The 27,541-nt window shown below is 46.3% G+C and overlaps 2 protein-coding genes across 25 annotated transcripts in view; both read left to right on the plus strand.

Moving 5' to 3' along the window:
• The window catches only part of SORBS1 (sorbin and SH3 domain containing 1), a 73,754-nt gene extending 69,359 nt beyond the window's left edge, over positions 1-4,395 (plus strand). For 16 of the 21 annotated variants that reach the window (XM_090145053.1, XM_090145054.1, XM_090145055.1 and 13 more), the window contains 3 exons: positions 1,312-1,370; positions 2,581-2,693; positions 3,511-4,395. In XM_090145053.1, coding sequence (XP_090001179.1) covers positions 1,312-1,370; positions 2,581-2,693; positions 3,511-3,578 — 240 coding nt within the window. In that variant the 3' untranslated portion in view covers positions 3,579-4,395. Of the gene's footprint in view, positions 1-503; positions 564-1,311; positions 1,371-2,580; positions 2,694-3,510 lie in introns of all 21 variants that reach the window. The other 5 variants (XM_090145056.1, XM_090145051.1, XM_090145052.1 and 2 more) reach the window with 1 other exon arrangement.
• A 2,992-nt stretch (positions 4,396-7,387) lies between these two features.
• The window catches only part of PDLIM1 (PDZ and LIM domain 1), a 36,802-nt gene continuing 16,648 nt past the window's right edge, over positions 7,388-27,541 (plus strand). Inside the window, exons 1-3 of one of the 4 annotated variants that reach the window (XM_090145082.1) lie at positions 7,388-7,612; positions 17,495-17,646; positions 25,817-25,901. In XM_090145082.1, coding sequence (XP_090001208.1) covers positions 7,403-7,612; positions 17,495-17,646; positions 25,817-25,901 — 447 coding nt within the window. In that variant the 5' untranslated portion in view covers positions 7,388-7,402. Of the gene's footprint in view, positions 7,613-7,775; positions 7,973-17,494; positions 17,647-25,816; positions 25,902-27,541 lie in introns of those variants that run through there. The other 3 variants (XM_090145084.1, XM_090145083.1, XM_031603077.2) reach the window with 3 other exon arrangements.

Consider the following 27,541-nt stretch of genomic DNA (forward strand, 5'->3'; position numbering starts at 1 on the left):
ATGCCTCCTGAGGACCTGAGCTGGTCTTTTTTAAGAAGCAAGCAAATTACTCTTCTTTCCTGTGTCAAAGTCACCAAGGACTTAGCTAAAAACAGCAGCAGATTCCTCTCAGTGGGTTACATGCCTTCAAGTATGTATTTCTGTACTTGTCCTCCCCCCCCTCCACCCCAACCACAGTTATGCAATGTGACGCTATGTATCAGTTCTGGTTGTAGCCGTGCCCATGATCTTCTAGCTCATCCTTTGACTCTGTGCTCTAAGCTTCTGTTTTGCTGTCCTTCTCTTTGCAGCATTCTGTGCGCTGCAGTGCAATTGCATTACTGTAGCCCTAATGTCTTGTTTAAATGAAAGATCTTGTTGTCCAGAAAGAGTGGTGCTGGGATGGGGAGGGGAAGAGTTGTTCATTTCCTTTTGTTGTCTGCACACCATTTTTTTTTTTAAATTCTGACCAGTATCACATCTGCTAAAATGTCTTCCTTATCATCTGCTTGGTGATCACACAGCCTTCCCTCCATTCATTGAGAGCTGGACCAGATCTCACAGAGTCTGAAAAGAGCTATGTGGTAAGGCTACTGTTTCAATCAGATGTGTAGTCCTAGCCTTTCTTCACCAAGACAGGGACATCTCAGTAGATTATAAAATATCAGCACCATTTTTAGCTGTGAAATAGGTATATATTTACCTATTAATATGTTGTTTTGTTTGCAATAGAAAAAGGGAATGTAGCACTCAGAAAAACTGCCATAATCAATGGGAAGTTGGGCTAATTGTGCTGCCAGTCCCTGGATATAAGCTAAACGAAGCCAAATGCATGAATGGAGCAGCCCACCTTGCATTCTTGAACTGATTTCATTGCATTTGTAATAGTACCACTGCAGAACTAATTGCAACCTCTTATGCTGCTGCTTTTTAAAATATATGTCTATGTATTTGTTACAAATCTTCAAACTAAATGCCAAATTCTTCTATATCTCACCTGTTTTTCCATGCTTACACCTGGATCCCTTCTGCACTCCACTACCTGGATGTTTACCTGGATCTACAACTCTTTTTTTTTTTACTGGACTTATGTACTGCATCTGGAATGTCCCATCTCTTCCTGTCTATATTTTCCCTTCCCTCCCCCCCTGTTGACTGTTCTTTGGGTGTTCTTGGATGTCAATGCTGCCTACCACGCAGGAAGCTGTTTGCAATGAGATCATAAACATTGCAGAAAAGTCTGTGCATTACTGCAGTACTATTTCTCAGCCTCTTGACTCTCGCAACAAGGTGACCTCTAATGACCATAAACCATCTCTCATCATTTCTCAGCAACCTCAAGCACAGCAGCAAGGAACCAGCCCTGACAGAAGTCAAACACCACGAGACATGTAAGTCCTTTTGGCTCCCATCTCTTCCTGGGGTCTTGACTTATACTGGTGGTGAGGATGGGGATGTGTGAAAGCTTCAGCACCTCAGGTGTTAAATTCAGATTGTGGAAAAGTGACTGCTTAGTGCTTTTCTTTGCAGAACAAAAATAGCCTCACGATAGTGAGAAGTCTATCTAAATGGGACCTTTGTGTCTGTATAGCATGTGGAGCAATGGCCTTATGCTCCAAGACTGGGTCTCCTTTGGGCATTTCAGTCGTGCTGCTTACGGAGACTGTTTCAGTGTCTTTGTATCTGAAGCTGGAGGTGAATTAACATGCACTAATCTGGCTCATATGGCATGGGTCAGCATGTTCACCCCTGTTCTTAGCTTCTCATGGCATAGTGAGAAGTCCCAAGATTGGTCACTGTGCATTGTTGGCCAGGTCCAGAAAAGAATTAGTGGCTGAATGATATGAGAGAGCCAGGCTAAGATCTTCAAAGCTCTGTGTTGAGTTTAAACTTGGAGCTGCCATTAATTTCAGCAGGACATTTCACTGTTGGTTTTGAGAATAGGAGCCTGCGCTGTACTGGGTTTCAGTGTCAGTTGGCTCCTAAAAGGAGCCTTTGCTTTACCCTATCTTTATGCAGAAAGGAAACTCTTGCGTCCACTATATTTTCACTCCCCACAGCCAGGGGATCTGGACTTGCCTGGAGATTTCTTCCACTTCATAAGATTCCTTTCAGATAATTACAGAGTGCCTCTGGGGCAATAATTATCTCAGAGCAGGATTCAATCTAAAACTTTGTGGCTCCTTAGCCAGGATTTATCCAACCTTAGTGCAGTAAACAAGGCAGTATATTTTTCTCAAGACCCTCATTCTGCCATTTGGCTGTTCATGGCCCTGCCTGTGTGCCTGGGCAAGGGAACTGAAGTCTTATTTAGACAAGTAATGAGTGTATTCAGGTTTTGGCCTGCATTTGTAGGGTGTGTGGTCTCTAGGTGTAGCATGTTAGGAAGGCTGCAGTCATTATAGTCTATGGTCTACATGGAAATAGAGAAACAAAAGTGCTCTGTGCATCCTTTGTGGTGCAGGTGTGACACTGATTCCTGCTATAGCTTGGTAACAGCCAATCTAATATGAGTGGCTTTCACCTTTCAAATGGGGAATACGGGTCCAGATTGTATTGAACAAAATCCAGTGACTAACGTGTGGTATTTTTCTATTCTAGAGTTAGCTACCAAGCTCTATACAGCTACACTCCTCAGAACGATGATGAGCTGGAACTGAGGGACGGTGATATTGTTGATGTCATGGAGAAATGTGATGATGGCTGGTTTGTGGGTGAGTGTGATGCTTGCCAGGCAGCAGGACCCTTTGAGATGCAGATGAGTATTTTTGCAGAGCATCTAGAAGCTGCTTTCAATTGCAGGATTGAAACAGAGTGGAAAAAATCAACATAACTTTTTTGATGGTTTCTCATCTTCTCCTACTGAGAACATTAAAATTAGGGTGCAGGGTAGTGGAACTTTGTTTTCCTTCCTGTATGTCCAGGTTTTCAATTTTTTTTTTCTTTTAATTTCCATATTCCTTTCTTCCTCCTGATCCTCCTTGCTCACACAGTTTGCAGAGCAACAGAGAGAATCAAGGAAAAGCGGGTTTCTGTGTCTTTTCCAAAGGAGTCGTGACAAATTACAGAAGGTGGCAAGTAGGGGGCAGAAGGAGCACTTGTATTGGAGTTGCAGTCTCTAGAAATCCAGCCTCGGCTCTACATGTTTGTTTAGCTAAATGTAGTCTTGTAGCTTCAAGTAATGTAAGTCTGGACAGCGCTCTCCATCTCAACAGTGCAGATCTAGGCTTGTCCTCGGTTCTTAAGGAAGCTGAGATCATTTGAACAGATCAAAGTTTGCTCCTAGTGTACAGGCCCAGGAGCTATCACCACCACCTTCTTCATTGTTAAAACCAAAGACCAAAGATGGTTATTAGCAGACTAATTCTGATCCCTCCTATACCAAAAGGCCCTCTGACCAGGACTCTTATTTATTTTTATAAAACAATGAATGCAAGCAGAAGGGGCTGCCATCTCGACCTTTTAAACCCCTAAGCCTTCCTTGCATGGCTCCATCTCACTCTGGCTTCCTTGTCTTTTATTTTGCTATAGGTACATCCAGGAGAACAAGGCAATTCGGCACCTTCCCGGGCAACTATGTGAAGCTTCTGTACCTGTAAAGTAACAGTAATCCCACAGTGACAGAGATGGAGCTGTTTTTCAGATGGTGTTTTTAAACAATGAAGAAAGAGACAATTTATGAATGTAATAGACAAGAGATGAAAAGTGTTAGGAGGATGTGGTTATGTGGTACAGTATTGAGTTGAATGTGTAGCCCTGCTTCCACTGATTCAGGGTATGATTTGTTTTGCTGAAGAAGAGACAGTTTCTAGTTTACAGTGCTGCCTTTGTGTATTCCTCCCCCCTCCCCAACAAGAGTTCTGGTGATAACCTTAATTTGTATGGAGTACTTTACTTCTGAGAAGGCTTCAGGGAAGCAAAAGGTATAGGTTTTGTTTGTGTGTTAAGATATGACAGTACTTTCAGAAAGTACGTGGCCTTGCAGCTGCTCCTTTCACTGGTGAGGTCAGGGAGGCCAGGCTTCCTGCCTTGCTGAAGACTTACTGTGCTCTGCCTTCCACTCCCATAGAACTCCCTTCCTCCATGCCACGCACCTTAAGACCCCGCACGGGCAGAGGACAGCCAATGTGGTTAAACTGCAGAACTCTGTTGAGAAGGAGTTTGGGACTGGTAGTTTAATCCAGAGATGTCAGCCAAAGCATACTGCAGACACGCAAAAAGCCCAAACCCTTTCCTAACACATTACCCACTTCTGCAAGGGTTTTTCTTTCGTGCAGGGTGTGTGTGTGTGTGTGTGAGTGTACTGTGTGCAGCAAAACGAACGGAGTAACGTTTTTTTAAAGAGTAATCAACCTGGCTTTGACACTTATCTGCACAAAGAATAAAACCAATAAACAGAACATCCATGAGAGCAAATCCTGTTTATGAGTCCTACGGCTGTTCACTTTTTCTGCTCCCCCTTGTTGGCCCAGAAGCAGTTGAAGCATGCTCTTTGGGATGAAGGCTTTGCTTCTCTCTCATCATTAAATGTCAGAGGCTCTGATAAGTCTGAGCAACATGCCATTGAAGGTGCCTTTTTCTGTTGTCCTTACAGTGTAGATGGTAGCTCCAATAAACACCTGCATTTTGACTGGCCCTTAGTCCAACAAAAAAGTCTGCTCGGTTTGGAAAGCCGTTTTTACAGTGGTTGTTACCAGTCGTAGAGATTTGTATTTCTTTGAGAAAAAAACGTGGCTTGCCTGTAAATCCACTACAAATACTCTTTTGATAGACACTTTGTTATTAAGAAGTATATACAAAACCGGTTCTATCAGACTCTGCTTCCTACAGTTACCATACAAATAGCAAAAGGTTAGATTGCTATTTTGTCATAAGCCGTATTTAATAATATAAAATGCCTATTTTTATGCTGATGCTTTTATACAGATTTATTAAGAGTAACTACAACTAACTGTTAGCACGACTTGCAATATGTTTTGATAAACTAGCCATGCTCCTGGGTTTGAAATCAAGTAGGCTTGTCTTCCGTCTCGGTCTGCGGAGGAGAAGACTCAGTGTCTCAGAAGTTTGACTGTAAATATGTATATTTAACTTTGTACAGACAATGTACTTACCTTGTATAGAAAAATAATTTAAACGCATTGAGTGAAGGGAGAAAAAGAAAGGCAGTTGTCAGAGGTTGGGATTTTATTCCACTTTTATTTAAATGATGGAATTCCGTGTGTGTTCATATAAAGAGTTTCAGCACAAAATATCCACTATGAAAGAGTTTCAGGTATGACACAAAGCACCACTGTCTCTTTTCTATAGGAGATATCATTAATTCTGCATCTTATTCATATTTTTTTCTGCTTTGGTTTTTTCTTCCAGTTATTTGTAGCAGTATGTAGGCCTGTTGCTAAGATTGGATAGCACCAAATTAATCTATCCAGCAGAGTAGCACAATAATACTGACTGTATATAACCTACTCATTTAAAGGTTTATTTTCTGTTCTCGCTCTTGCCATTTAAAGTTACACACACACACACACACACACACACACACATCACAACTTATTTTTGTGTTGATTTTTGTTCCTTATTGCAGTGGATTACTATTTGGCAATTAATAAATGGAAGTATTGAATTACTATTGTGTTTGTTGTACAAATTATTAAATAAAGCCTGTTCCCGATATTCCTGTAGCAATGCACGTTTGTACCAGTGCTCTCTGTGGCTCTCAGTGGCTGTGGCCATTCTGAGCTGTAGACATCTGCCATCCCGTGCTTCCAGATTCTACTCTCACCTTGGCTTTACCTCACAGGGCTCTCTTATGAGCCAGGCAGGCTGCGGCTCATTCTTGAAGAAAACAAGGTGTAAAAGCAGAGGAAAAAAACATTTTACACCCAGATCCCTCAGTAACATGAGGTCAGGGTGAGAGCTCAGGAGCACACCTGAGCCCAGTGTTTTGCAAAGGTGAAACAATGCGGAAACTTCATAGTGTTCTGATCCTTCTCTGCCCTTGTGCAGAAGTTATAGGTTATAGGTGCCTTTGCCAGTATTTTTACCCCCTGGCCCTCTCTTAGGGCGGCAGGTGGCAGCTGTGTCCTCTGCGTTCAGTTATTGACCTCTGGTGCTCATTGCTGCTCTTGTGGTAGTTCTGTAGTGTGAAGAGGACTCCAAGCCCAAGAGTCAGTAACTGGCATCTTTAATGGGGTGATTGCTCTCCAGGATATTAACTCCCTGCGACTGCCTCTCCTCCAGCCTCATCCCACTGCCCTGGTTTTGTGTGCAGCCTAAACCTGACGTGTGCTGTACTTGGTCACTCTCAGGGAAGCAGGGCTGGGAGACTCACGTCCACACAGACCCCACCAAGGGATGGTGTCGCATTGCAGCCCCTCGGGTTGCCAAATAGTTGTACTCTGCCCAGGCAGCTCTGGCCACAGCGCTAACCGAAGGCACAGTCTGTGGTGTGCATACCACAGCTCCCAGCCCTCTGGCAGAACAGCTGGCTGGGACTTCTGGGTTTTGTCTCACAGAAACAACCCATCCCTGCAGAGCAGGGTGAAGGAAGGCTGTTCCAAGCAGGGGTGGGAACATTTTTCAGTTTTGCAGGCTACCATGCAGAAAAAGCAGAAGAGCACCTGCCATCACTGTGCTGCAGCTCCCACCATCCCAACCCTTGCTTTGCTGTGCCTGGGGTGGGCGAGGAACCTGGCTGTAGCGTCTTACCCTCCTCAATGGACATCCCTGAGGGCATGGCTGGGGCTCTGTGTGGGGAAACCACTGCCTTAGGGGGAGAGAAAGGGCACCAAGTCGCCACCTCCCGTTGTGACCTGCGCAAGAGGCTTATTCCTTAGAGCACCCCACCATGCTCTGTGGTATTAAGAAGGCCCCAGTGAGGAGAGCAGGCAGAAAGCTCCATCATTTGCTGAAAGGGATGTGGTACCCTGGTTTGACTGCAGCAGCTATCTTCAGCAGGTGCTGAAAGACATGGGGGGACGTACATGTGTTCCTAGACACAAGGAGACAACTACAGCCACTGAAAGGCTTCCAGACCTCTGTGGTGTCCCTCTCCATCCCAATCTACTTGCCCAGTACAAAAGAGACATAGAATCACTGGAGAGAGCTCAGCAGAGGCTACAGAGATGGTCATGGCCTGGTGCACATCTTGTGAGGAGAGGCTGGGAGCCTGCTAGGCACTGGAAAGGATGAGGGGGTGTAAGTGATTAACGTTGCAGAAGGGCAGATGTGTGCAGAAAGGGGGCAGATCCTTCTCACCTGTGTCCAGCAGCAAGATAAGCAGCACCTGTGTGATCTACCTTAGCTGCTGCCAGCTGGTAGGAAGAATGCTTTCTTTGCCTTCTGGTTCTGCCCCTAAGGGCATCAGGAAAAAAAAAAAAAAAGCAAAATTTTGCCTACAGCGACGACGAATCAGAAATAAATGAGAGAGAAGGCGGTTTTCTTCCCAGGATCCCCTTGGAACCTCTTCTTAGCTCTACCCTTGGGTTCTGCATTAACAGCCGCGCTGCCCGAAGCTGCGCCCCGGCGGTGCCGCTCCCCGCACGGAACCGTCCGTGTTGTGCTCGGACCGGCAAGCAGCGCTTCTGCAGCCCGAGACCGCCCCGCAACGTGCTCAGCCCTGCAAACTGCGGTAGGAAGAATCTCACTTTAAATTATGGCGGGACGGTTTTTGCCTTTTTTTTCTCCCGAACTTTTACCACTGCTGAAGCCCAGCCAGCGATGCTGCCCCGCCTCCAGGACAGAGCAGGGCTCAATCCTCCTCTCGGGGCCGCGCAGGCAGCCCTGTGGGTCGAGCAGCTAGGGGAGGGGCCGGAGGCGGGCCGTGCCGAGCGGAGAAGAGCCGTGCCGAGCGAAGCCGGTGCTGCCGGGCGTGCCGCGAGGTGTAGCCGTGCACATGGGAACCCACCGCATCGTGCTGACGGGCCCCGGGCCCTGGGGCTTCCGCCTGGTGGGCGGCCGGGACTTCGAGCAGCCCCTCACCATCTCACGGGTAGGGCTGCGCGGGGCTGGGGCGGGCGGTGCTGGGCGCCGGGGCTGCCCGGGGGCCGTGCGCTCTGCTGGCGGGCACGGCTCGGCGCGGAACGAAGCGAAGCGGCGGGTGCGTCCGTGAGAGCCGAGCTAGGGTCGGCAGGTGGCTGCTGGCACAGGGCAGAGTTGTTTCCGCGGCCAGGTGTGTTTGCCTGGTGCCACGTTCTCCCCGACGAGTCGGGGCGCCGCAGCCCACGTCGCAGGACCGACCGTGCCGCGCTGCTGAGGGACGCGCGTCTGCTTCTACTTGCCATGTATAGATAGAAAATCCTTTGTTTACCGAAGCCATATTAACGTCTGTTAAGTGCCTCTCCTTCCTTCTGTTTTAAGCCCCTTACCCTCTACTTAAGGGAAAATGAGTTAGGAAATGACGGCTAAAGCCTCGCATCAAAGCGATTACATTGGCGTAACTTGATTTGCCTATCTCTACTCCAGTGTTTGCCTGCCAAGCACAGGGCTGGGCTGTGGCCTCGCTCCCTCTGTCCCGGTACCCACCTGCACACAGACGTCACCGTGCCCTGCCCCGCACTGCCGTCAGGCACCTCCAAGAAGCAGGGTGTGCATGGACGTCTCCTCCTGTGCGGGATGAACTGCTCCCAGCCGCCCATCACTTGGTGAGAGGTGTGCTGCTCAGCATCTGTCTGGGCTGCCCGCTGATCTCCATCCAATGCTGTGCTAATGTCAAGTACATCTGATATTCCACGGCCCTTCCTCAGCTGGGGCCTATGAGATTTCGTAGAATCACAGAATGGTTTGGGTTGGAAGGGACCTCACAGACCACCCACTTCCAACTGCCTGCCACGGGTGGGGTTGCCAACCATTAGATCAAGCACTAGCTCAGGTTGCCCAGGGCCCATCCAGCCTTGAAGACAGTGGGACCAGGCTGCTCTGTTCTGTGAATCCTTCCTGGAGAAACGGGGTGGCAAAACGTATTATTTTTTTTTTTCTAAATGCCCCCCACCCTGGGCTCTTTGCTGCTGGCGGTCCCTGCATGCCACAGGGCTCCAGGGACAGCAGTGCTGTCAGATTCACAGGAGGGGGGCTGTTGTTAATTTTGTCTCTAATCTCTTTCAATTGCAATAATAATGCCACATTCTTGTAAAGCTTTTTTTTTCTGGACATGAAAGTAGCTTTAGCGTAAGGGAAGTGATATTTACTGCATTGTTTTGGTAATTGTTGCCATTTCCTTCCAGTGAGACTGTCAGGCAGAAGTATGTCTGCAGCCCTACCTCGCTATTCCCACCTCTTCTCCTTGGCTGTCTTTGTCAGTGCTTGTGGTTGCATACCAAGGGATGTAGATCAGCGAAGTGGCTGAAATAACTGTCTTGTGAGAAACCAGTTGTGACCCTGGAGGCTGAAATGTAATAGAACAGCCTCTCTGCTTTTGGCAATTGGCAGTTCCTCTGGTGCTTTTAATTCATCCTCCAGACTTTCAAGCTATCAATCTTTCTACTGGTCCCTCTGGTCACGGACCTGAGTTGGGTGCCCTGCACCTCTCTTTGAAGCTAAGTGCCTATGTTCAGACTGTGTTGCCTGTCAGGAGTTCAGGTTTTGCCTTGGACAGTGTCATGCCCAGGGTGAGCTATTCCGCTTGTCTTAGTATTTATGGCCTCCATCTCCATTATAGCTCAGTGCTGTGCTTCTGTCTTGTCTTCCCCACCACTGGCTGCCATCAGCAGGACTTCTCTCAGTCCTGCTGGTGGGAGGGAGGCAGGACTGTTTGGGGTGTAAAAGCAAGCTCGATGACTCAATCCTAGGGCCAAGGAGGATGAGAAGCAGTGGTGTGGTGTGCATGGAGCCAACAGAGCAGCCTGCTCTGCCCCCCAGCTCCTGGCCAGCAGTGGCCATGTGGTACTGATGTCTGATTGTGTATGATGACAGTAGCAGATGAAACACAACAATATTTCCACAGCTGCTCTTTTCTTGTCTCTTGTTGCTGCTCTAACCCCTCTTCCACTTGAGCTTGTTCAGAACTGCTTCAGGCTCAGATGCATCGCAGCATCTTCTTGTGTGCACACTCCTGGTTCTGGGGTTGTGCTGGACCTGTGAGAGCAAGCATGAGAATTTCACAAGTGTTCTGCATGAGACTCTCATAGACCCCCTGTCTTTTCCAAAGAGATGCCTTACAGATGTCTCTCTTTCTTTTAAACACTGTAGGGTTTTGGTGGATATTTTGTTACTGTCTTTGTTCAGAAAAAGTACAGTGTGCTTTTCTGGCCCCTGGGCCAGTGCTTGCTATATGCCCTTACAGGAGTAGGGAAGACCTCTGTCTTTATGTGCCTTTCAATAACACCATGCAGTGAGTCATGAGTGCAGAGCTTTTCCCAAATCCCATCTGAGCCATGGATGGACACGCTGCAGGATGATGGTGATGGTGGAGCTGTACAGGGTGGTTCCCGTTAAATTCCTGTGAGACCAGCAGGGCTGGTGGAGGAAGCAAGGAATGTGCTGTATGGGGAGACATGCAATAAAGCAACATGGTTAACAGAGCCCATCCCCCTCTGTCCTTCAGGTAATACGAGCTCTTTCCTGTTTATTTGCATTTTATTTTGATAAACACAGTGGATTTCTGTTTCCAGTTGAGTATATACATGGCACTGTCCCATAAACCCTGCTCTTGAGCTGAATTTATGTTTTGTACTAGTGTTGTGTAGATCTGAAATGCCTGACCCAAAATGAAGCTGAAGGGGAGTTGTGTTAGGATTTTTATCAGTCCAGGAAACCCCCAGCCCCGTTATGGAGAGGTGTCTGTCATAACCTCTGATACTGGCCAAAGCCAGGGCACTTCTGTGTTTACATTTTCATATGAAGCCAAGCATTTTCCCACTTAGAAGTAAGGCTGTCTTCAAACTACTTTTAAAGACAGTGCCAAAACTAGTCTCAGTGATCCAAATGTAGGGCTGAACGTCCTGCGGTGAAGAGCTGCTGGGTTAGTTTGATGCTGACTGACATTCTTCCTCCAAGAGGACCTGGCCTGGCTGAGGTGTGATGGAGCAGCCCTGGGGGTGCCCCCCTGCTGAGCCACCTGTGGGACAAGCTGGGGCGGGACAGGCATGGAGACAGTACATCTCAGCTGTCACACTTTGAGGGAGCAGTGCTGGCCCAAAACCTTGATGAAGAGATGCAGGTAGGCCTAATTCATGATGCCAAGTATTGGCCTGGGTGATGCCTGGAGCACCCTGCTAGAGCAGATGCGTGACTGACTGAGTAGGATTTTCAGGAATGTTTAAGGTTTTTTGAAGCAAAACTACGGCAAAAGCTGGGCTGCTGTGGTACATGTGTGTATGATCTGCCCAGTGCACACCTTGGTGTGTTCCCTGAGCTGCCTTTTGCACTGCTGCTGGGAGGCAGAGACAGTAATGGAGATGTTGCCTTCTCCTTTTTTGCTACTCAGGGCCCAACAGTCACCAGCCAGAAGTTGCGAGGATGCACAGAGAGCATCTGGCAGGAATATCTAGAGCCTGATGCTATGCATTGAAGGGAGAGCTGTCTCCCTGTCCGTTCACCAATCTGCTGTGTGTCTGCAGGCCTGCCTAGGTGGAGGTGGCCCAGGTGGCTTCAGGCACAGCTGCTTTGGATGCAGTTTTCACCCACCAGCAAGGGCTGGAGCAGCTGTATCAAGTTTAGCCCTACAGAACTGCTTGCAAACCTCTCAGTACTGGGAGCTGCTTCTATTTTAATTCATAAATAGCACAGAAATGGAGATCTGTTGGTTTCCAAACTGTTCTCCTGCCCTGTGGGACCAAGGCAGGGATGTCCCTCAGGCCACGTGGGCACCCTGGGCAGAGTTTGTAAAATGCTTCATGTTTGAAGGTTGCTACATCAAAAGCACTGCAGCAAATGGATTTATTTTTCTCTTAGTATAAACAGGGAAGGTTTTTTTTTTTTTCTTGCAGTATAAACAGGGAAATTAAGAGAGGCCTTAACTGCATAAACAATTGATGCTGTTCTGGACCGTGACACAGTATCTGAGATGGTTGCTGATTTCACCACATGTTGTTTTATTTAGAGGATGGAATAAACCATCAGGGAATGCTCAGCTGATGAGCAACTTATGTAATGCGTTTGAGTCCTTGTAAGAAAACTTCTGTACATTTGTATTTTGATGTGAGGCAGGTTACAAAGTGAACTATGAGAATGTACAGCCTCCAGCATTATTCCTGCGTACTGCTGGGAGTCTGACCATCATCTTGCATCGCCTTGCTGAGGTCAGCCCTCCCCACGCGGTGTCTGAGTTTTCCTGCTCTTCATCCTCTGGGTGAGCTCCAAACTGGGCAGCATCTGACTGCAGCAGTGCATGCAGCAGTTGCAGCCTGGAGGGGGATCCCAGATCCACTTGTAAAGAACTTGCCTCCACTCCCCAGTGAGCAGCAGTGGGGAACATGCCTGCTTGCATTTTCTCATAGCCTCTGAAGTCTGCTGACCCAGCTACATGCTTTCGCTGGGAGAAGCCGTGGCTGCTTAGCATAGTGCTCTGTGCTGAGTGCATTACTCATGGTAAGACAGCAGTGTGTGGGTGGGGAGGATTAAACTGATCATCAGGGATGTTTTGTTGTCACTGGTGGCCTTATAAGTCTGTTGCTGCATGTCTATACGGTCCGGCAGAGGCCCAGCAGGGTTTTCCTCTCTAGCTCAGATAGGTGGTGTTTATCCAGATCTCTTCCCACACTGTTATTCTTAATTTTCTTGTTTTCTTATCTCTTCATCTCTTCTCGAGGTGTGTGTCTAGGTGTGGAGTGCTGGGTGGTGCCAGAGGCTGTGGGGTCTGTGAGGAACTGCAGAGGGCTGAGGGAGCTCCTGAATGGATAGGGACAGAGAGAGGGACCTGCACCTTTACCTGCCTATGTCATGACTCATAGTGAGCTGTGTTATGCCACTCTTCATTTAAATGCTTCCCACCTTTTCCCTCCCTCGTTTGCTGTGGGTAGCAGCTTCCCTTACTGTTCCCAATGGTGCCTCTTGAATCCTCATCGACAGAGGAGACGCCATATGTCCCTGCAGAGGAATAACAAAGCTTGCTAGAGAGCATGTACAGAGTTAATTGCAGCAGATGTTAAGTGTGGTTCTGTTTGGCTAGCACTGGGGCAGACAGAGGTTTTATAAAGAAGGCTTGGGGCTGGGTAAGCAGCCAAATACATCTCATCCTCTCCTAAATCAAAGTATTTTCTAGTGTGTAAATGCACTTGCACAAATACACAAGCTTAGAGCTTAACGTGTCACAGACAAGTCTGCTGTTGGGCTCTAGTGCAGGGGAATGACAGCAGGCAAACCACCTGTGGTGAGAAACCTGGAACCTGGCAAACTCCTGGTTGTACTGGCAAGGCAGAGTCCAAAGTGTGTGTGCAGGGAAGGCAGAGCAGGGCCAGGTGGTGCACACGAGCATTAATCTTCACCTTGTGGTATGACCAAACTATGTAGGTTTTTCCTCTAGCCACACCAATCCTGAGTCTGCAGGATCTTTGTAAAAAGAGAGGCCCAGGTGAGCATCCATCACGTAATCTTAGATGTTGTCTAACACACTGAGCTTTGCATCAGTGAAATTGTGGATTATGGAATTCATTTACTTCTTCCCTAAGCTGACAAATGTATCTGAGCTCATTCTTACTTTTATTGAGCTGGTGGCAGGGACTTGGGTTTGTGCTCTGGCTGTGTCTAGATGTCTGTGGTGGCACAGGTAACATGGGGCAGGCAGATCCATCGCAATCTCCTGCCTTTCCCACCTGTTCAGGTGGATATGTGGAGGCTGCAGTTGCCTCCTGGCCCAGCTGCTGTGCTCTGCTCCTGCACACAGGGCACATTCATGTATCTGAGCTTGTGTTTCCTAGTGGTTGCTGCTTGACACAGACAGAATCACTTGTGCAGATGAACCCAGGCCAGGTGCCTGCACCAGCCAGACAGACTATCCTTGTTGGCCCTGTGGGCAACACCTACAACAGCTCTGGGAGCTGTTTTGGATACAGTATCAAACAGTTCTGCTCAACATGCCTCAGCATTGTCTGTTCAGCAGTGAGATGACCTAATAGCAAAGTCTCACACAATTGCCTTGGAGCAAATGCCAGGAGGTAGGGCACGGCTTGTTTCCGGAAGGAGCCTAAGGGTGTGATGTTACAGGATGCACGGTGCTATTCGTTCGGCTGTAGTGTCCTCAGGCCCTGCAGTCCCTCTGCCAGAGGCTGCTTGATGCAGTGTGAGAAGCCCAAGCTGGTTGGGAGCTGCCTTGAATGAAGCAGGAGGCTCTGCCTTTGCACAAGGTAAAACTTGTGCTTGCAGGTTGTGCTCCTCACAGCCCCTTCCAGCCCTCTTCGCCCTCCCATGCAGCAGTACAGCTGTATCCAGCTGTGTGCCAGCTGCTGCCTCCCAGTCCCTAGGTTCCACGGTGGTCTGCAGTCTGTGGGCTGCTTGTGAGCTTGTAGGCTGTTTGTTTTTGGAGTCCTTCTCATTGCATCGTGTAAGCTAGCCGGTATCTTCCAGTGCTCTGAGCACCCCTACCTGCTGTCATAGAGTGAGGAGGGATGCCTCACAAATAGAAGCAGAAAACAGGAATGCTTTCTGCTTTCCTGACTTAACTGGTAGGTGAACGTATCTCAAAAGCAACAGTGATGGCACTGAGATAAACCCAGACTGTACGGTGAGGGGGAAGGCAGCATCATTAGTAGCATTAATCATCCTAAAGGGCTGGGGGATGGGTTCCATGCAGTACTGGGCTTTGTGCAAACATGTTTGCTATGAGTGATGCTGGCAGAGTGTGAGATGGATGTTGCGGGAAAATGCTTTCTGGAAGGTTACAATTCAGGGCAAGTTATGTCAAGAACTGAAGGAGCTGGTTTCTAAAGCAAGTTTTCTTGTGGCAGATTTGCTTATCTTCTTCATTACTGTGCACCCTCTAGGCTTTCCCTTAGGGGAGAGGTCTGCACGATACCTGCTGGGTGTAATTGTCCTTGTGCTGCCAGCAGCTCTTATCTGGCCAAGAACAGCACTCATATTTCAAATTCCTCCAGAGTGGACACAGGAGGGGAATGTGACTCTACAAGCACAGCGTGCAAAGTGCTGAGATGTCCCTGCAGACACCATGCTCTTGTGCCGGTGGCTCCTGGGGTTTCTCTGGGAGATTTCTGTATCTTAGAGTCTGGCTGCTTGGGCTCAGCTACTGCTTGTGGTACAGGATTGTTTCTAGCAGCCTGCCAAATGCTGCGTAGGCTGTCAGCCTTTAAATGCAAACCAAATAGCTGACCTCCAGCAGCATTCCTGTGGTGGTGTTAGTCCACTGTAATTCTTGACCATTTGGCAATCCTGTCTGATCAAAAATGAATCACTGATTGTGTTCTGCACTCAGAGCTCCTCACAGGCCTGAGTAATGTGCCCCCATCCCATCTCCAGGGCAGATAAAGACACTGAGAAACTCAGGACTTAGGGCTAAGGCCCAGCACCCAGAGCAGTACCCACAGTATGTCTCCTGCATGTTCCCTTGGGTGTAATGCTGTCCCCAGGGGTCTGTCTCACGGTTTGTCGAACAGCAGCTCCCAAATCCTATAGGACTGTGAGCCCCTTCTGGTGCTCAAGATTTCTTCCTGTCTGCTGGCTATCTCTGTCACAAATTTTATGTGGAAAAAACTGTAGAGGCAATGGCTATGGAGGAGTGGCAGCAGGCTTGGCTGATCCTATGGACCACTGATGAGCTGAGGGCCACAGCTTGGCAGACAGTAATCCTCATGTTTAAAGCAGATTTTCTATGTCCACCTGGTGCCTTGTCTGGTCTTTTCATCAGTGCTTTCCTGTTGGCTGAGCATTTTTTAGCCCAGGAAAAACAGTGATTGCAGCTAATGTGTGACACCTTTGGGAGGAGAATATTTCCCTAGGGGGAATGATTTGCCATCCAGTCCTGCATTAGGAGCACTCTAAATCTTGTGAACAATGTTTGTTTATGTCTGACAGCTCTGCAGGGTTTGCTCAGCTGCTTTCCAGCATGCTGAAACCTAGCATGAATGTGTAGAATGAATACCAGTTGCAACAAACTCATAAATGAGGTGTGTCCCAGCTGCAAGGCATGTTTTAATCTGTACTCCTGTTTGGGAGCAGTCCACCCTTCTCATTTCCTCTGCCTGTTAAATAATTGATGAAAGGTCACAGTAATCATGATACAACTCCCACAGAAGTCATTAAAGCTGCACAAAATCTTACATACTGATTGCAAAGCTGCAAGTAGATGTGCCACTCTTCACCCTCTGTCCAGACAATAGTTTTGGCCCAAAGAGGTTGTGTTGTTAAAAGGAGATCTTTTTAGCAGAAGTGGGGAAAAAATGAGCGAGCTTCTCAGTTTATTAGCTTGAAAATGCCAAGTTTTAGCTGGGAGCTCTTTTTTCACAAGGAGCACCATCCTGGGGGGATTACTGCATAGTGTCTCACCCTGAGCTCCTTCTCATCCATCACTTCTCAGACAGCACTGCTGCTCTTTAGCAGTGCTAGAGTGTATCTGGGAAGCAAAGCATCATGCATGAAGAGAAAAGGGATATTTAACATATAAGAATATATCAATGTGAGGTCAGGATAGGAGGCTGGGGATGCTGCTAATTATTTTTTTTGGAAAGTATAGTCAGATTGCATTTTAAAAATGAGTTTTCTGATGCCTTTCTGCCTCCCTATCCACTTGTTGGTTAAGCACTTCTTTGGGATTAATCACACTGTAATCAGTGAGGCTGTTGCACCTGTGCCTGGGCTAAACCAGCTTGTTGAAGGTACAATTCAAAATATTGTGCTCAAGTCTTTCTCACAAAGGAGGAAGCAAATGAGATCATGATGCAGACAAATGTGTTCATGATTGGAATTGACTCTTATTCTCTCTCCCTTTTCTGGTTTATCTGTTCTTAGAAGCCAGAACTTCTTGGCTGTTCTCAGCACCTTCTGCTCTGGAGAGCACCTCTCTGTCCTGCAAAGAGTAGAACTGTGTTCTCTGTGTTTTGCTCTCTACTACTGTATGGTAACTGCTGAGTCACAGCCTGAGCCACTGATTGAGCACCTGGGGAAAGGAATAGCTCAACAGCTCAGCCTTGGGAGCACAGGTGAAGGCAATTCATCTGTGTGACCGAAAGGGGTGGAGCCTGGCTGCACCTCTTTTAGACCCCATTTAAGGGCTGACTTAAAAAAAAAAAAAAAAAAAAAAAAAAAACTTCCCCCTAATACCTAACCTAAACCTTCCTGTCTTAATTTAAAACTATTCCCCCTTGTCCTATTTTGTAACTTACTCATCTTCCCCCATAAAATCTTTCCCTGTGGGTGCCAGAACAGAATCCTAATCATAACATTCATAGAGGAGCGCTAAGAGACATGTATCCAGGTAGATTTCTGCTCACAGTTTGCTTTGATTAGTTTTTATCTCCTTGCTTTCAGGTACCAGCAAGAGAAGCCTGGAGTGTTCCAGCTGTCTTTCAAATGTTACTTGAAAAGCTGCTCCCTGGGAGGCCCACTCACTTGTTTTGTTTTCTTGTAGGTGACTCCAGGTAGCAAAGCTGCAATAGCCAACCTGTGTATAGGAGACCAGATCATAGCCATTGATGGAGTGAACACAGACAATATGACACACCTCGAGGCGCAGAACAAAATCAAGGGCTGTGCAGATGAGCTCACCCTGACGGTCAGCAGGTAGGTCACTGGTGGTGGGTGGGGAGAGGGGGGATGTGGAGTGAGCAGTAGCTGTGTTTTGGTTTGGCAGCACTGGTTTGTTTAAACTGACCTCTTACTGCTTTGTAAGGCCAGGCGCTCGTTTGCAAGAGGGTGTTGCCTTTCAGCCTTTAATCCTAACACTGCTTGCATTTACTGCACTTTGACCTTATGAAAACAATATTCTCAGTCATTGGCTGATAAGTTGTCAGAGTCTGTCAGCCTGTTCTGTGGTCTCTGACAGCAAGAAATCCAAGACAGGTCTCATGAAAACTTCACTCATAGCAGAAGAGGTATGACCAGAGATTACTTTTCTTCCTGTTGCAGTAATTTAGCAGTTAACACACGTGGTTATGTGCTGTCCAAACTATTAATTGTCTAGTTTTTGCGACATGCAGACTGAGAAAGATTGTTCATTTTGAATTGTAAAAGTATCAGAGCCTGGTGGGGTGCTGGGGATTTACCCTTGTTTCAACAGCAGCTGTGGGTACCAACTTCACAGCAGATTCAGGAGAGGTGCAAGAGCATGCCTCAAGTAACACAGTAGTTCAGTTGTTTGGGACCCTTCTATGATAATGGGAAGTCTTTTACTGTAACTTGCATAATGCTAGCAATTCAGCATTATTTCCCAGGTCAGGAAGAAATGATGGGCCCTGGCCAAAAAATGCCTGGTAATTCATTGAGGGAAATTCACAGAGAGAAGAGAGGAGCAGAGCAAAGGTGGTGTGAATGGGTGGTGAATGGCATGGCAGACTGCGAGCTCTGGTGTTTCTCATGCTGGCCCTTAACGTGGCAGCTTTCTTGTGGAGGAGTGCTCCTTGACTGCCCCAGAATGTCTGGCTTCTTGGCTAGCAAGCCAGTGCTGTGTGGTTGTGGCTGGGAAAGAGGAGAGGTGGCCAGGGCTCTTTTAGCTGCTGAGCAGGCTTAGTCTTACAGGTCATTGAGTCTGTAAAATGTGTTTGCTAATGTTAATTACCAAGCTGTTAACTTTACAGCTACCCCATGCCCTTATCAGCCTTGGGTGTGGAAGCTGCCTGGAGGCAGGTTTCTAGCTGTGAGCAGCTGAGTGGAATCATGTAGGGCTTTGAGCTGAAACTGCCCAGCTCTTTTTCAAAGCCATCTTTAAATGAGACATCATGAAGTGTGTGACAGACTGCTGCTGCTGTATTGATTGACAAGTAAATGGCCAAAGAGAGTGTCAGTAGTGCAAGGAAGTGAAAAGCAATGATCTAACTACTCTTCCACCCCAGGGTTTAATAGTGTAGCCCATTGCTCTGTATAAAATTCATTTTAGATGGCTCTAAGGGCCTTCAAGTCTTGGGTCCTCTTTATTCTTTGGGATTAAGATTCTGCTTAGGGAAGAACTGCTTGCTTTTTTGGAGGTTTGATAGCTGCTAGAGATGTGTTTGTATTTGGGACTATGATACCACAGAATGCTTTCTCAGAGAGAAAAAAGCACTGCTTTAATGCCAAAAGGCAGTCATGCATCACACAACATCTTTCCTGGCCATTCTCTCATGAGGATATTTCATCCCTAGCCCTCAGCTGTCTTCTCCTGAGCCTCTGTAACTGCATCTTTTTGTGAACGTGGCTCTCTCTAAGCAGCTGCCTGGATACAAAGAGGGCTCCTGGGTTGGCTCTCCATGCTCCACAGTCATAGCTCATGAGCTGGATCCACATATAAAGCAGCTGTGCTGGCAAAGGCTCCTGGGCTGACAGGGCAGCAGCTCTGTAACTGGAACTGTTGCTGTGGGTCTTTAACGTTTTTTAAGTTAATACCTGATTAATTTTAAATGATTGCTCATGGAGCTCTGTGTGCAAAGTGCTGTCAGATCTGTCTTCAGGGTAGCATCAGGGTTGTGCCAGGAGATATTTTTACCAACATTTGTTGGAGCTCGTGCCAGAGGTATGAGTTCCATTAAGGGAACTGCTGTTGTGACAGTGGGGACATGATCTGTGATTTGTGACTATACTGTGAATGCTGTAAGTATACATGAGTTCAAGAGGAGATTGGATGTATTTATAGAAGTAAAATCTGTAAAGGGCGGTATAGACCACCATAGTATCTCTGCTGCAGAAACCCCCTAGGCTGCAAAAAGCCGGATGCTGGGATGCTGGAACTTCTAGGGGAAGTATGATGCTATGCTCATCTCGTTTTTGTGCTTCTTCCTCACTCCTAAACAAATATTATGTGTCTTCATCTGCATCTATGCAACCCTCTTTTAATGGTAGCTGAGTGGTTAAAATGTCCCTATCTTTGTCTGCACTAGTGATTATTTAAGAGAAGTGTAAATATAGAGAACCAGAGAGACTTAAACACTTCTGGTAAAGGAAATGCTGTTTGTACTGTGTACTTGATTGTGAATATCAACAGCATTCCAATGTTTCCTGTTTCGATATTTTCCTAAATGATGGTAACAGTCCAGAAATATTTCAGATCAGATTGTAGGCAGGAAATTTTGTCTTACACATGTCACTGTTTAAAAAAAGGATCGAGTACTGGCAGGAGAGAACGTGCCTAGACTGCTTTTTTCACCTAAAGGGGCAAACACTGTTGGCAGAAATCGATTGATTTTGCTAGGGTTTAAAGTCAGTCACAAACTGTTTTCTCTGAACGTGCTTTTCTATGTGGCGCTGTCAAGTGCTTTGCTGCATGGTGTGTGAGTAGAGCTGGAGAGGTCTGCCTTTAGCCTTGGAAGTGGTTCTTCTACAGTGTTGGCACACACACCAAATTCCTGCTGGACTTAACAAGACTAGCAGCGCCCCCCCCCCCCTCTTCTCAGCCTTTATTAATTTGTTTTGCTTTTTTTTTTTTTTTTTTTAGAGTAGAGAGTTTTCTTAGAAACATAGCTCCCAATAAATGAAGGAAACATTTCTGATACTGTCTTCAAAGCTCTGCACCACGGTTTTCTTTGATATGCAGAGGAAGACCAATGTACAGTGGAGTCTGCACTTCAGTCAACTCAAAACCAGCTGGTTGCTAAACTGAGAAACTTCACAGGTGGAGTTTTAAGCCTCTTGCATTCATTGGAGGAAAGAAGTTTGGGATCTTGATTCTTTGAGCTCTTTTTTTTCTGCAGTGGATGTGTGTACCTCTTAGCACTGACATTTGAGGGTCAAGCAAAGCCTTGTCCCTGGCTGCCTGTCTACCAAGTGTACCTCCAATTTGCCTTTTAATGGAGGTGAGCAGCTAGATGTGTCCAGGAGTCTGGAGAGCGCTGTCACCTTGCTCTGGAAAATCAGTGTGTTTTGGGAAAGAAACACAATTGGATGAGAAAGCGCTCAAAGATAGGAAGGCTTAAGAAACAAAAACTCACCCAATGGACACAGAGTTCAGGGCATCACTGATGTCAGTGGTAATACTTGTAGTGAATTTGGTATACAGCTCTGTGTAGTAGTAGTAGTTACAGATGGGCAGAAGTGGACAAATACTCATTCCAGTTGCAGTACAGGTGTAAGTTATCTCTTAAAGAATTGGCTGTAGTCACCTGGTGGGTAGCAAAGCTGTGCTCATATGCAGCCATGAGCAAATCCAAGGTAAATTGGGTATTTATGTTTTTTTAACAAAAGAAGAAATATTCCTGAAGCCCTTCCTTTGTGTTTGGAGGCAGACTGGGGTAGTTACAGGAAAAAAAGATTTGTGGAAAAGAGTGCAAACGTACTATCTTGTTTTCTGCTCCTACTGTCCTTTTCTTCAAATTCCAATCTCCTACTCAGCAGCCCTGCTGCCAGTGTATGATATATTAATACATTTTTTTGTTTGCAAAACAGTCTGTTACTCTGCTAAAATGATGCCAAGGAATGAAGCTATGCATTTTTTTTTTTATTGAAAACTGCTAAGATCAGGAAAGTCAGACTTGCTACCAGCAGATGTTAAATGCATTGTCAAAAAGGATCGTGTAATGCTTATGGAGAAGAAGCGAGGAGAGATGGACAGAATGTCCTTTGTGCCATACTTGGTAGGTTCAGTTGCACCCTCTCAGTGGGAAGCTCCCCATCCTTGTTCCACGTGTTCAGCTGTGGCTGCACAAAGCCACAATAGGCTTGGGTTTGTGTTCTAGGAAGTCCGCAGTTTGTTGACTCATTTAAGCTTGCTTTTTGCTTCCCTGCCAGCAAGAGTTTTCCAGGTCTGTCATTGTGCTAATAATGCCTGTGGCCTGGGAAGCTTGGAGCTGTGCACAGCTATATAAGGAGATGTGGAGCGGCCACCTCCATCAGCTCAACGCTCTCCTGGCTGCCTTCATGCTCCCTAGCTCTCTCAGCAGTTTTTACCAGTGATAAGTGCTTTCAAAGGCATTTTGGCAGTCAAACCTGGTGTTTGCTATGCTGTTACACCCTCTTTGGCAAGGCGGAAGCTGTGAACTCTGTAGGTGACTAGTTCAGAAAACAGTAGGTGTGCCTTATCCTTTGCCACTTATCTAAAACCCTGGGAGCTTCTGAAAGAAGAATTGTATAGGTCTTTCCTCATTTTCACCTAATGAGCCTTCTACCTTTAGAAGAAACTTTTCTGCTTTTAGGAGTTCAATTACTACTCTGGTAAATTAGACTTGCCTCTCTCAGTGTTTGAAATAAGAATGTAAATGTGCCTTTCTTACTGAACTTATTTACGCAATTCTTGGCAACAGAATTAGATCCTCATTTTCCAGCACTGAATTTTCCCTTGAAGCTATGGCCTAGCTCTGCACGCAGAGTGTTGATAACAAAATCTAGCCTCTTGTGATTGCTTACATTATACTGTATTCAAGCCAAACATCATGAAAAATGATGAATTTCACAAATACATCTCCAGATTCTTGCCTTGACTTGCATGCAATTTCCTTCCTATCCTTCCTACCAGTACCGCCGTATCCAGGCTAGCATCTATTCTTATCTCAGGTCTTGGTTTCTGCCTGGATGGAACAGCAAATGCATGGCTTGTTCCCTGGCCTAGTCTTAGTTGCCCTCTCCCGAGTGGTAAGGAAACAGCATGGAAATGTAAACTACAAAAGTGATGAAGTTTGTATATTTGCATGCCTGCTATTAGTTTTCCTGGCAGGTGTTCTTGTGTTTGTCTGACAGTCATGTTTCTGTCCTCTCTTTCCGTACTGAGTGTCACTCCCTTTGCTGGAGTATATAGGAGAGAATATATTGTAATTTGAATTTGAGCTAGCTGCCCATTCCCTGCTTCCCATAAGTGATACACATGCAGTTATGGTAAAGATGTGATCAGTCTAACCAATCCAGCTGACTTGTGCCTCGTATCCATACTTCCCAACCTTCCAGAAGATAAGTCCTGGGCCAGCAGTTGGACAAAGGTGAACTTCTGGGTGCTATTTCTCTCTCACTTCAGAGCAAGTGCAGGCACTGGCAGTAGGAGCCCTTTACTGAGAGCAGGTGTTGCTGCAGTCCTACCGATGACCACAGATCGCAGCTTCCATGGCGGTGGTGGGATGGGATGGGACATTTGCTGTGCTGGACCTACTAGGCAATGCATCCCAAGCAAAGCTGTCTCATCTTCAGCTTTGCTGGGGCCATAAATGGGCTGTTGTGAGAGCAAGTGAAGGGCTCTGTGGCAGCTGTTGTGAAGACAAAGGGAAGCTTTGTTCTCCTGGCCTTAGAGGGACAACTGTGCGGGCTGTTTAACCTTTCTGTTTGGATAGCATCTAAACTGGATTGAAAGTAAAGCCTGGAGTGACTTTGCTGCTTCCATTTATAAGCAGTGACAGATTGGAATGGCAGCAGGCTGGGCAACAAACTGAGATTTTTTGCGTTGCTATCAAAAAAAGGGAGCAAAATCTGTCCAGAATCATGTTGGCTACAGTAGCTGGCTGTAGGTATCTTCCAGACACTGGAGACCAATGTGCTGTGCCATCTCATGCACTAAGCCACGGGCAGTAGGATGAAGGTAACCCCTTGAGGCCCTGGGAAGAGGTTTCTGCTCTGTGTATATACATTGGCTTGTTCCAAGCTTAAATCTGCAGATTGAGAAAGGCCTTTTGCTGATTCTGAAACTTGGCATTATTAAACTGCTGCAAAAGAAAATACTTCTTGGAAAGTGCTTCAATCAGGGCCAGTGAGAATTGGCACCAGGGATGCCTCATGCTAGAAATCAGCTGAAGTGTTTAATGCTTTCTGAACAGCTCTTTCATCTCCAGCCAGTATCTACTTGCTTATAGCCTGGCTGGCAGGTGTTTGTTTCCATGAGCTCTGATGTGCCCCCATGTTTTCCAGAGGTCACACGTGATCTCCAAATGCTTCTGAAGAGGAAGGCTTTGTGCTGGTCAGTGGGCTGTTCCCCTCTGTGCAAATATGGTCTTCATGTGCAAAATACAGCCACCCTAGAGGTGGCTGTGACTTTGTTACGCTCTGTGGCTGTGATGTGGGTAAAATAACTGGTTCCTCAGGCACCCCTAAAACACTGGTGACCAGAAGCAAGGAGGGACTAATTGTTTTACACTCACCTGGGGTATGTTGCACATCCACAGTAACAACAGCTGTTGAGGCAAGATAATTATTAGATTGTTGTAGAGCTGATCCTGTGCAGCTGTTATGTTTGTGCTCCTCAGTCTGTTTGTGCCCTAGTGCATCGGATGCCAGGGGTCAGATGGGCAGGCTGTTGGCTCTTGGCACTGCAGCTGCTCCCACAGAATGAAATAGTCCCAAGCCAAAGGTTTGCTGTACGTGACTCAAAGTGTGCAGAGGATGCTGTCTGGTGTTACCCATGCCTGTATACTTTCTTGCAAAAGGATGTACTTCAGAAAGCAGGCTTCAGGCAGGGTTTCTTTTGTGTAAAGTCCAGAGTGCAATAGATGAAGTAGCAGGTGAATGAATTTCCTATAGAAACTCTTCTCTTCCCAGAGTGAGTGGGTTTCCTGCCATCTCCTCCCACTGAGCTGCTGTCTGGGTGTATTGTTTATCCAGTAAGTGTCTAGATAAACAGATCATGGATGTGTGCAGCACAGGTAGGGTTTTTTCATTGTTTTTGTCTAAAAATGTACTGAAATTGGAGGGCCTTTAGAATAATAGAGTAGACCAGATTGAGTTTGTTGTGGGTAGCTCTATACCCTGTTTCTCTACCCCTGTCAGCCTTATAAGCCTTTTGTGTTTAAAGTCTCTTTCCAGCTATCCAGTTAATTCTCAGTGGAAACAATCCTGTTTTGCTAACTAAGAACTTAAACTGTAGCTGGCCGTGACCTCGCAGATATCTGGGAAGAACATCTGTCTGCAGTTACAGAATTTACAGAGTTTCAGGATCTCCTGTCAAAACAGGACATGGATTTCAAAACTCATCCAAAGAGTTTATCAGCTGTCTAGTTGTTGCATTGTGTAACATTTAACACTGAATGATGGTTTTCATTCAGTGATACTCCAGCCACTTTATTCCCTACTATTACAAATTTTGGCAGAAGCAGCAGTGTTTGGTCGCTCCTCAAAACTAACTGCTCGCTGTACATGTGAGAATCTTAGATAGCATGTGTTTCCCACAAAGAATCTCAAGCAAATCTAAACTTAATTCCTATTTCTCCCTCACTACTTCTTCTGTTGTTCTTTGGGGCACAACAAAACTCCGGAATGATGTTGGTAGAAGCAGCTGGTTTTGGTCACAGGTTTGTGTTTGAGGCTGCTGCAATTGGGTCAGACTAGCAAAGGTTATGCAGACTTTCTGTTGGACACATTGTCATCTCACTTCTTATTGCTGACTTTGACCCATTTCTTTTTGTCATGATTCCCAAAAGCCTCTGTTCTGCATGGATTCTACCGTATGAATAAGAAAATTCTGGAGACGCAAGTGAGAAATATTTCCAGCAACCCAAGTTCAAGAATACAGTTTTCTATGTATACTTACTACAGGCAAGAATCATCTCATTTCCACGTGACTCATAAAAGCTGGAAGATGCAGTAATTTGAATTGTCTCACGTAGTTAAAGGGTGTGCATCTCAGGGATGTTCCCATCTTCTGCTGTTGGGTGACCCCTAAATATACTGCCTGGGTTGGAGCCCGCACCTATTGTGTCATCAGTGGAGTCCCAAAGGATGAGCTGTGTGGTTTCCTACTTTTGTATACAAAAGTTTGGTGGAGATGAAGTTTGTGAGCTGAAAACAAGTCCTCTACTAACAACAGTGATGTGCAGCAATGGAAGTAGATTAACTATTGGAAATTCGTGTGTTGCAGAACGGAGTCAAAAGTCTGGTCACCGCTTGTAAATGAAGAGGGAAAGGCGCATCCTTACAAGATGAATCTGGCCTCCCAGCCCCAGGTAAGGAACAGCGTATCTGCATGCTTGTGCCCTGTCTGACTTCGGAGTGGTTTCCGGCCAAGTACCTGAAGATGCTGAGCATGTGTCACTCTGTCACACTGGGTAGTGCGTGTCCCATGTTTGCCTTCAGAGATGGTCATTCTTCCTTGTGGTCAGATGCCTGCTGCCATGGAGAGCTGGTTGAAAAACTTGCTCAAACCTGTCATAAAGTGCACAGAAGGCACTGTGGAGGTGTGGCTTGATTAAATCATCACTACTATTGCTAAGCCTGATGATTTTCATAGATAAGATCTTAAGACAGAAGGAAAATGATTTAGTGTCTTCTGTTTTTTTTGCTTTTTGTTATGCAGTTGTTTTTTCCCCTCTTCCTAACAGACCATTAGCAGTCTAGCTGTGGAGAAAGCAGAAGAGAAACATATCAGCCTTTTGTATTTTTAGCTGTGTGTCAGATCTTGCAAGTTTTGTCTGGGAGGATGGTTTTATAACTTGTTGGTAGCCTTACCTTCTCAATCTCCTGCTTCTATAGAGTAAATATCAGTGACCTGTGCAAGGATGTTGTCTAGGCTAGGTTCAGAGTATTTATTTATGTAGATTATACTGCGCAAATCTACAGCTATGCTAAAATTAAAGAGTTTTTCTGGATTTTCACCAGGATAGTGGATTTTGGTCCTAGTACATCTCCCCTATGAATCTGTCTAGCAAAATGAGAGGGGAGAAAAATAGCTTGACTTGGCAATTAAATAAGTGCTAATATGTCTCTTTGGGATGGAAAGGGCCTGAACCTGAAACAGTGTGTGCAGCAGTGCCCTGCCTAGACTTGACTTGGGTTCAATCCATGCTCTCTTTCATGCCAAGCTGCTGTGTGTTGCTTGGCTCAGAGCATGGTGCTGTGTTCTCCAGGTATTTCATAGCTTAGCCAAAGCACAGTGTGAAACAGAGCCATTTGGACTTAGGCTGGAGCCATGCAGTGACACTGCCTATGACACCACTGAGCTGAGATCTGCTCTGTGTCTTCTGCCCTGGAGTTGTTCTGCTGCAAACCTTGGGACTGGGAGAATGAGAAGGGCAGGGTCAGCATGAGACTCCCCTGCAAGGCTTCCGAGGTCTTTTATCTAAAAAACATGTTTCTGGAAAGGTGGATAATGCGCAGTCTTTTAAATTAACCTCATCTCGTGCTCTCACAAAGGTAACTTAATTCCTTCCTAGCACTACATTTCAGAACAAAATAGACTTTGTTGTGGTGCTTTGTAAAACCTAGTGGTGGCTGGTCAATCTGTCCGTGCAGTTTTTATGGTGTGATTTCACCACTCAGTAAATCTCACTGAAACATTTTATTTTTAATAGTCAGTTGTGGGGTTTCTTCTGCAGTGAGTGTTGGAAGACTATGAACTCCAACATGGAGGGTAAATTTGTGCTTCTGAAGTGCAAGGTGGGCAGCACTGCATGGTAAAGAGAGAGGTGGTCCAGCCGCAGCATCCGTACCTAATGTGTGAGCTGAAGCATAAAATTCACCTTGTCCAGTAGAAACTGAAGTGAGAGTCTTTGCTGGCTTTAAATATATACATATCCTGCAGCCCTGCTTCTCCTAGGTGATCCTTAGGTGAATGATGGCAAAAAAAAAATCAGGAAGAACCAGCTGT

Source organism: Phasianus colchicus, chromosome 8, assembly GCF_987193195.1.
Source record: "Phasianus colchicus chromosome 8, bPhaCol1.hap1.1, whole genome shotgun sequence".
Lineage (NCBI taxonomy): Eukaryota > Metazoa > Chordata > Aves > Galliformes > Phasianidae > Phasianus > Phasianus colchicus.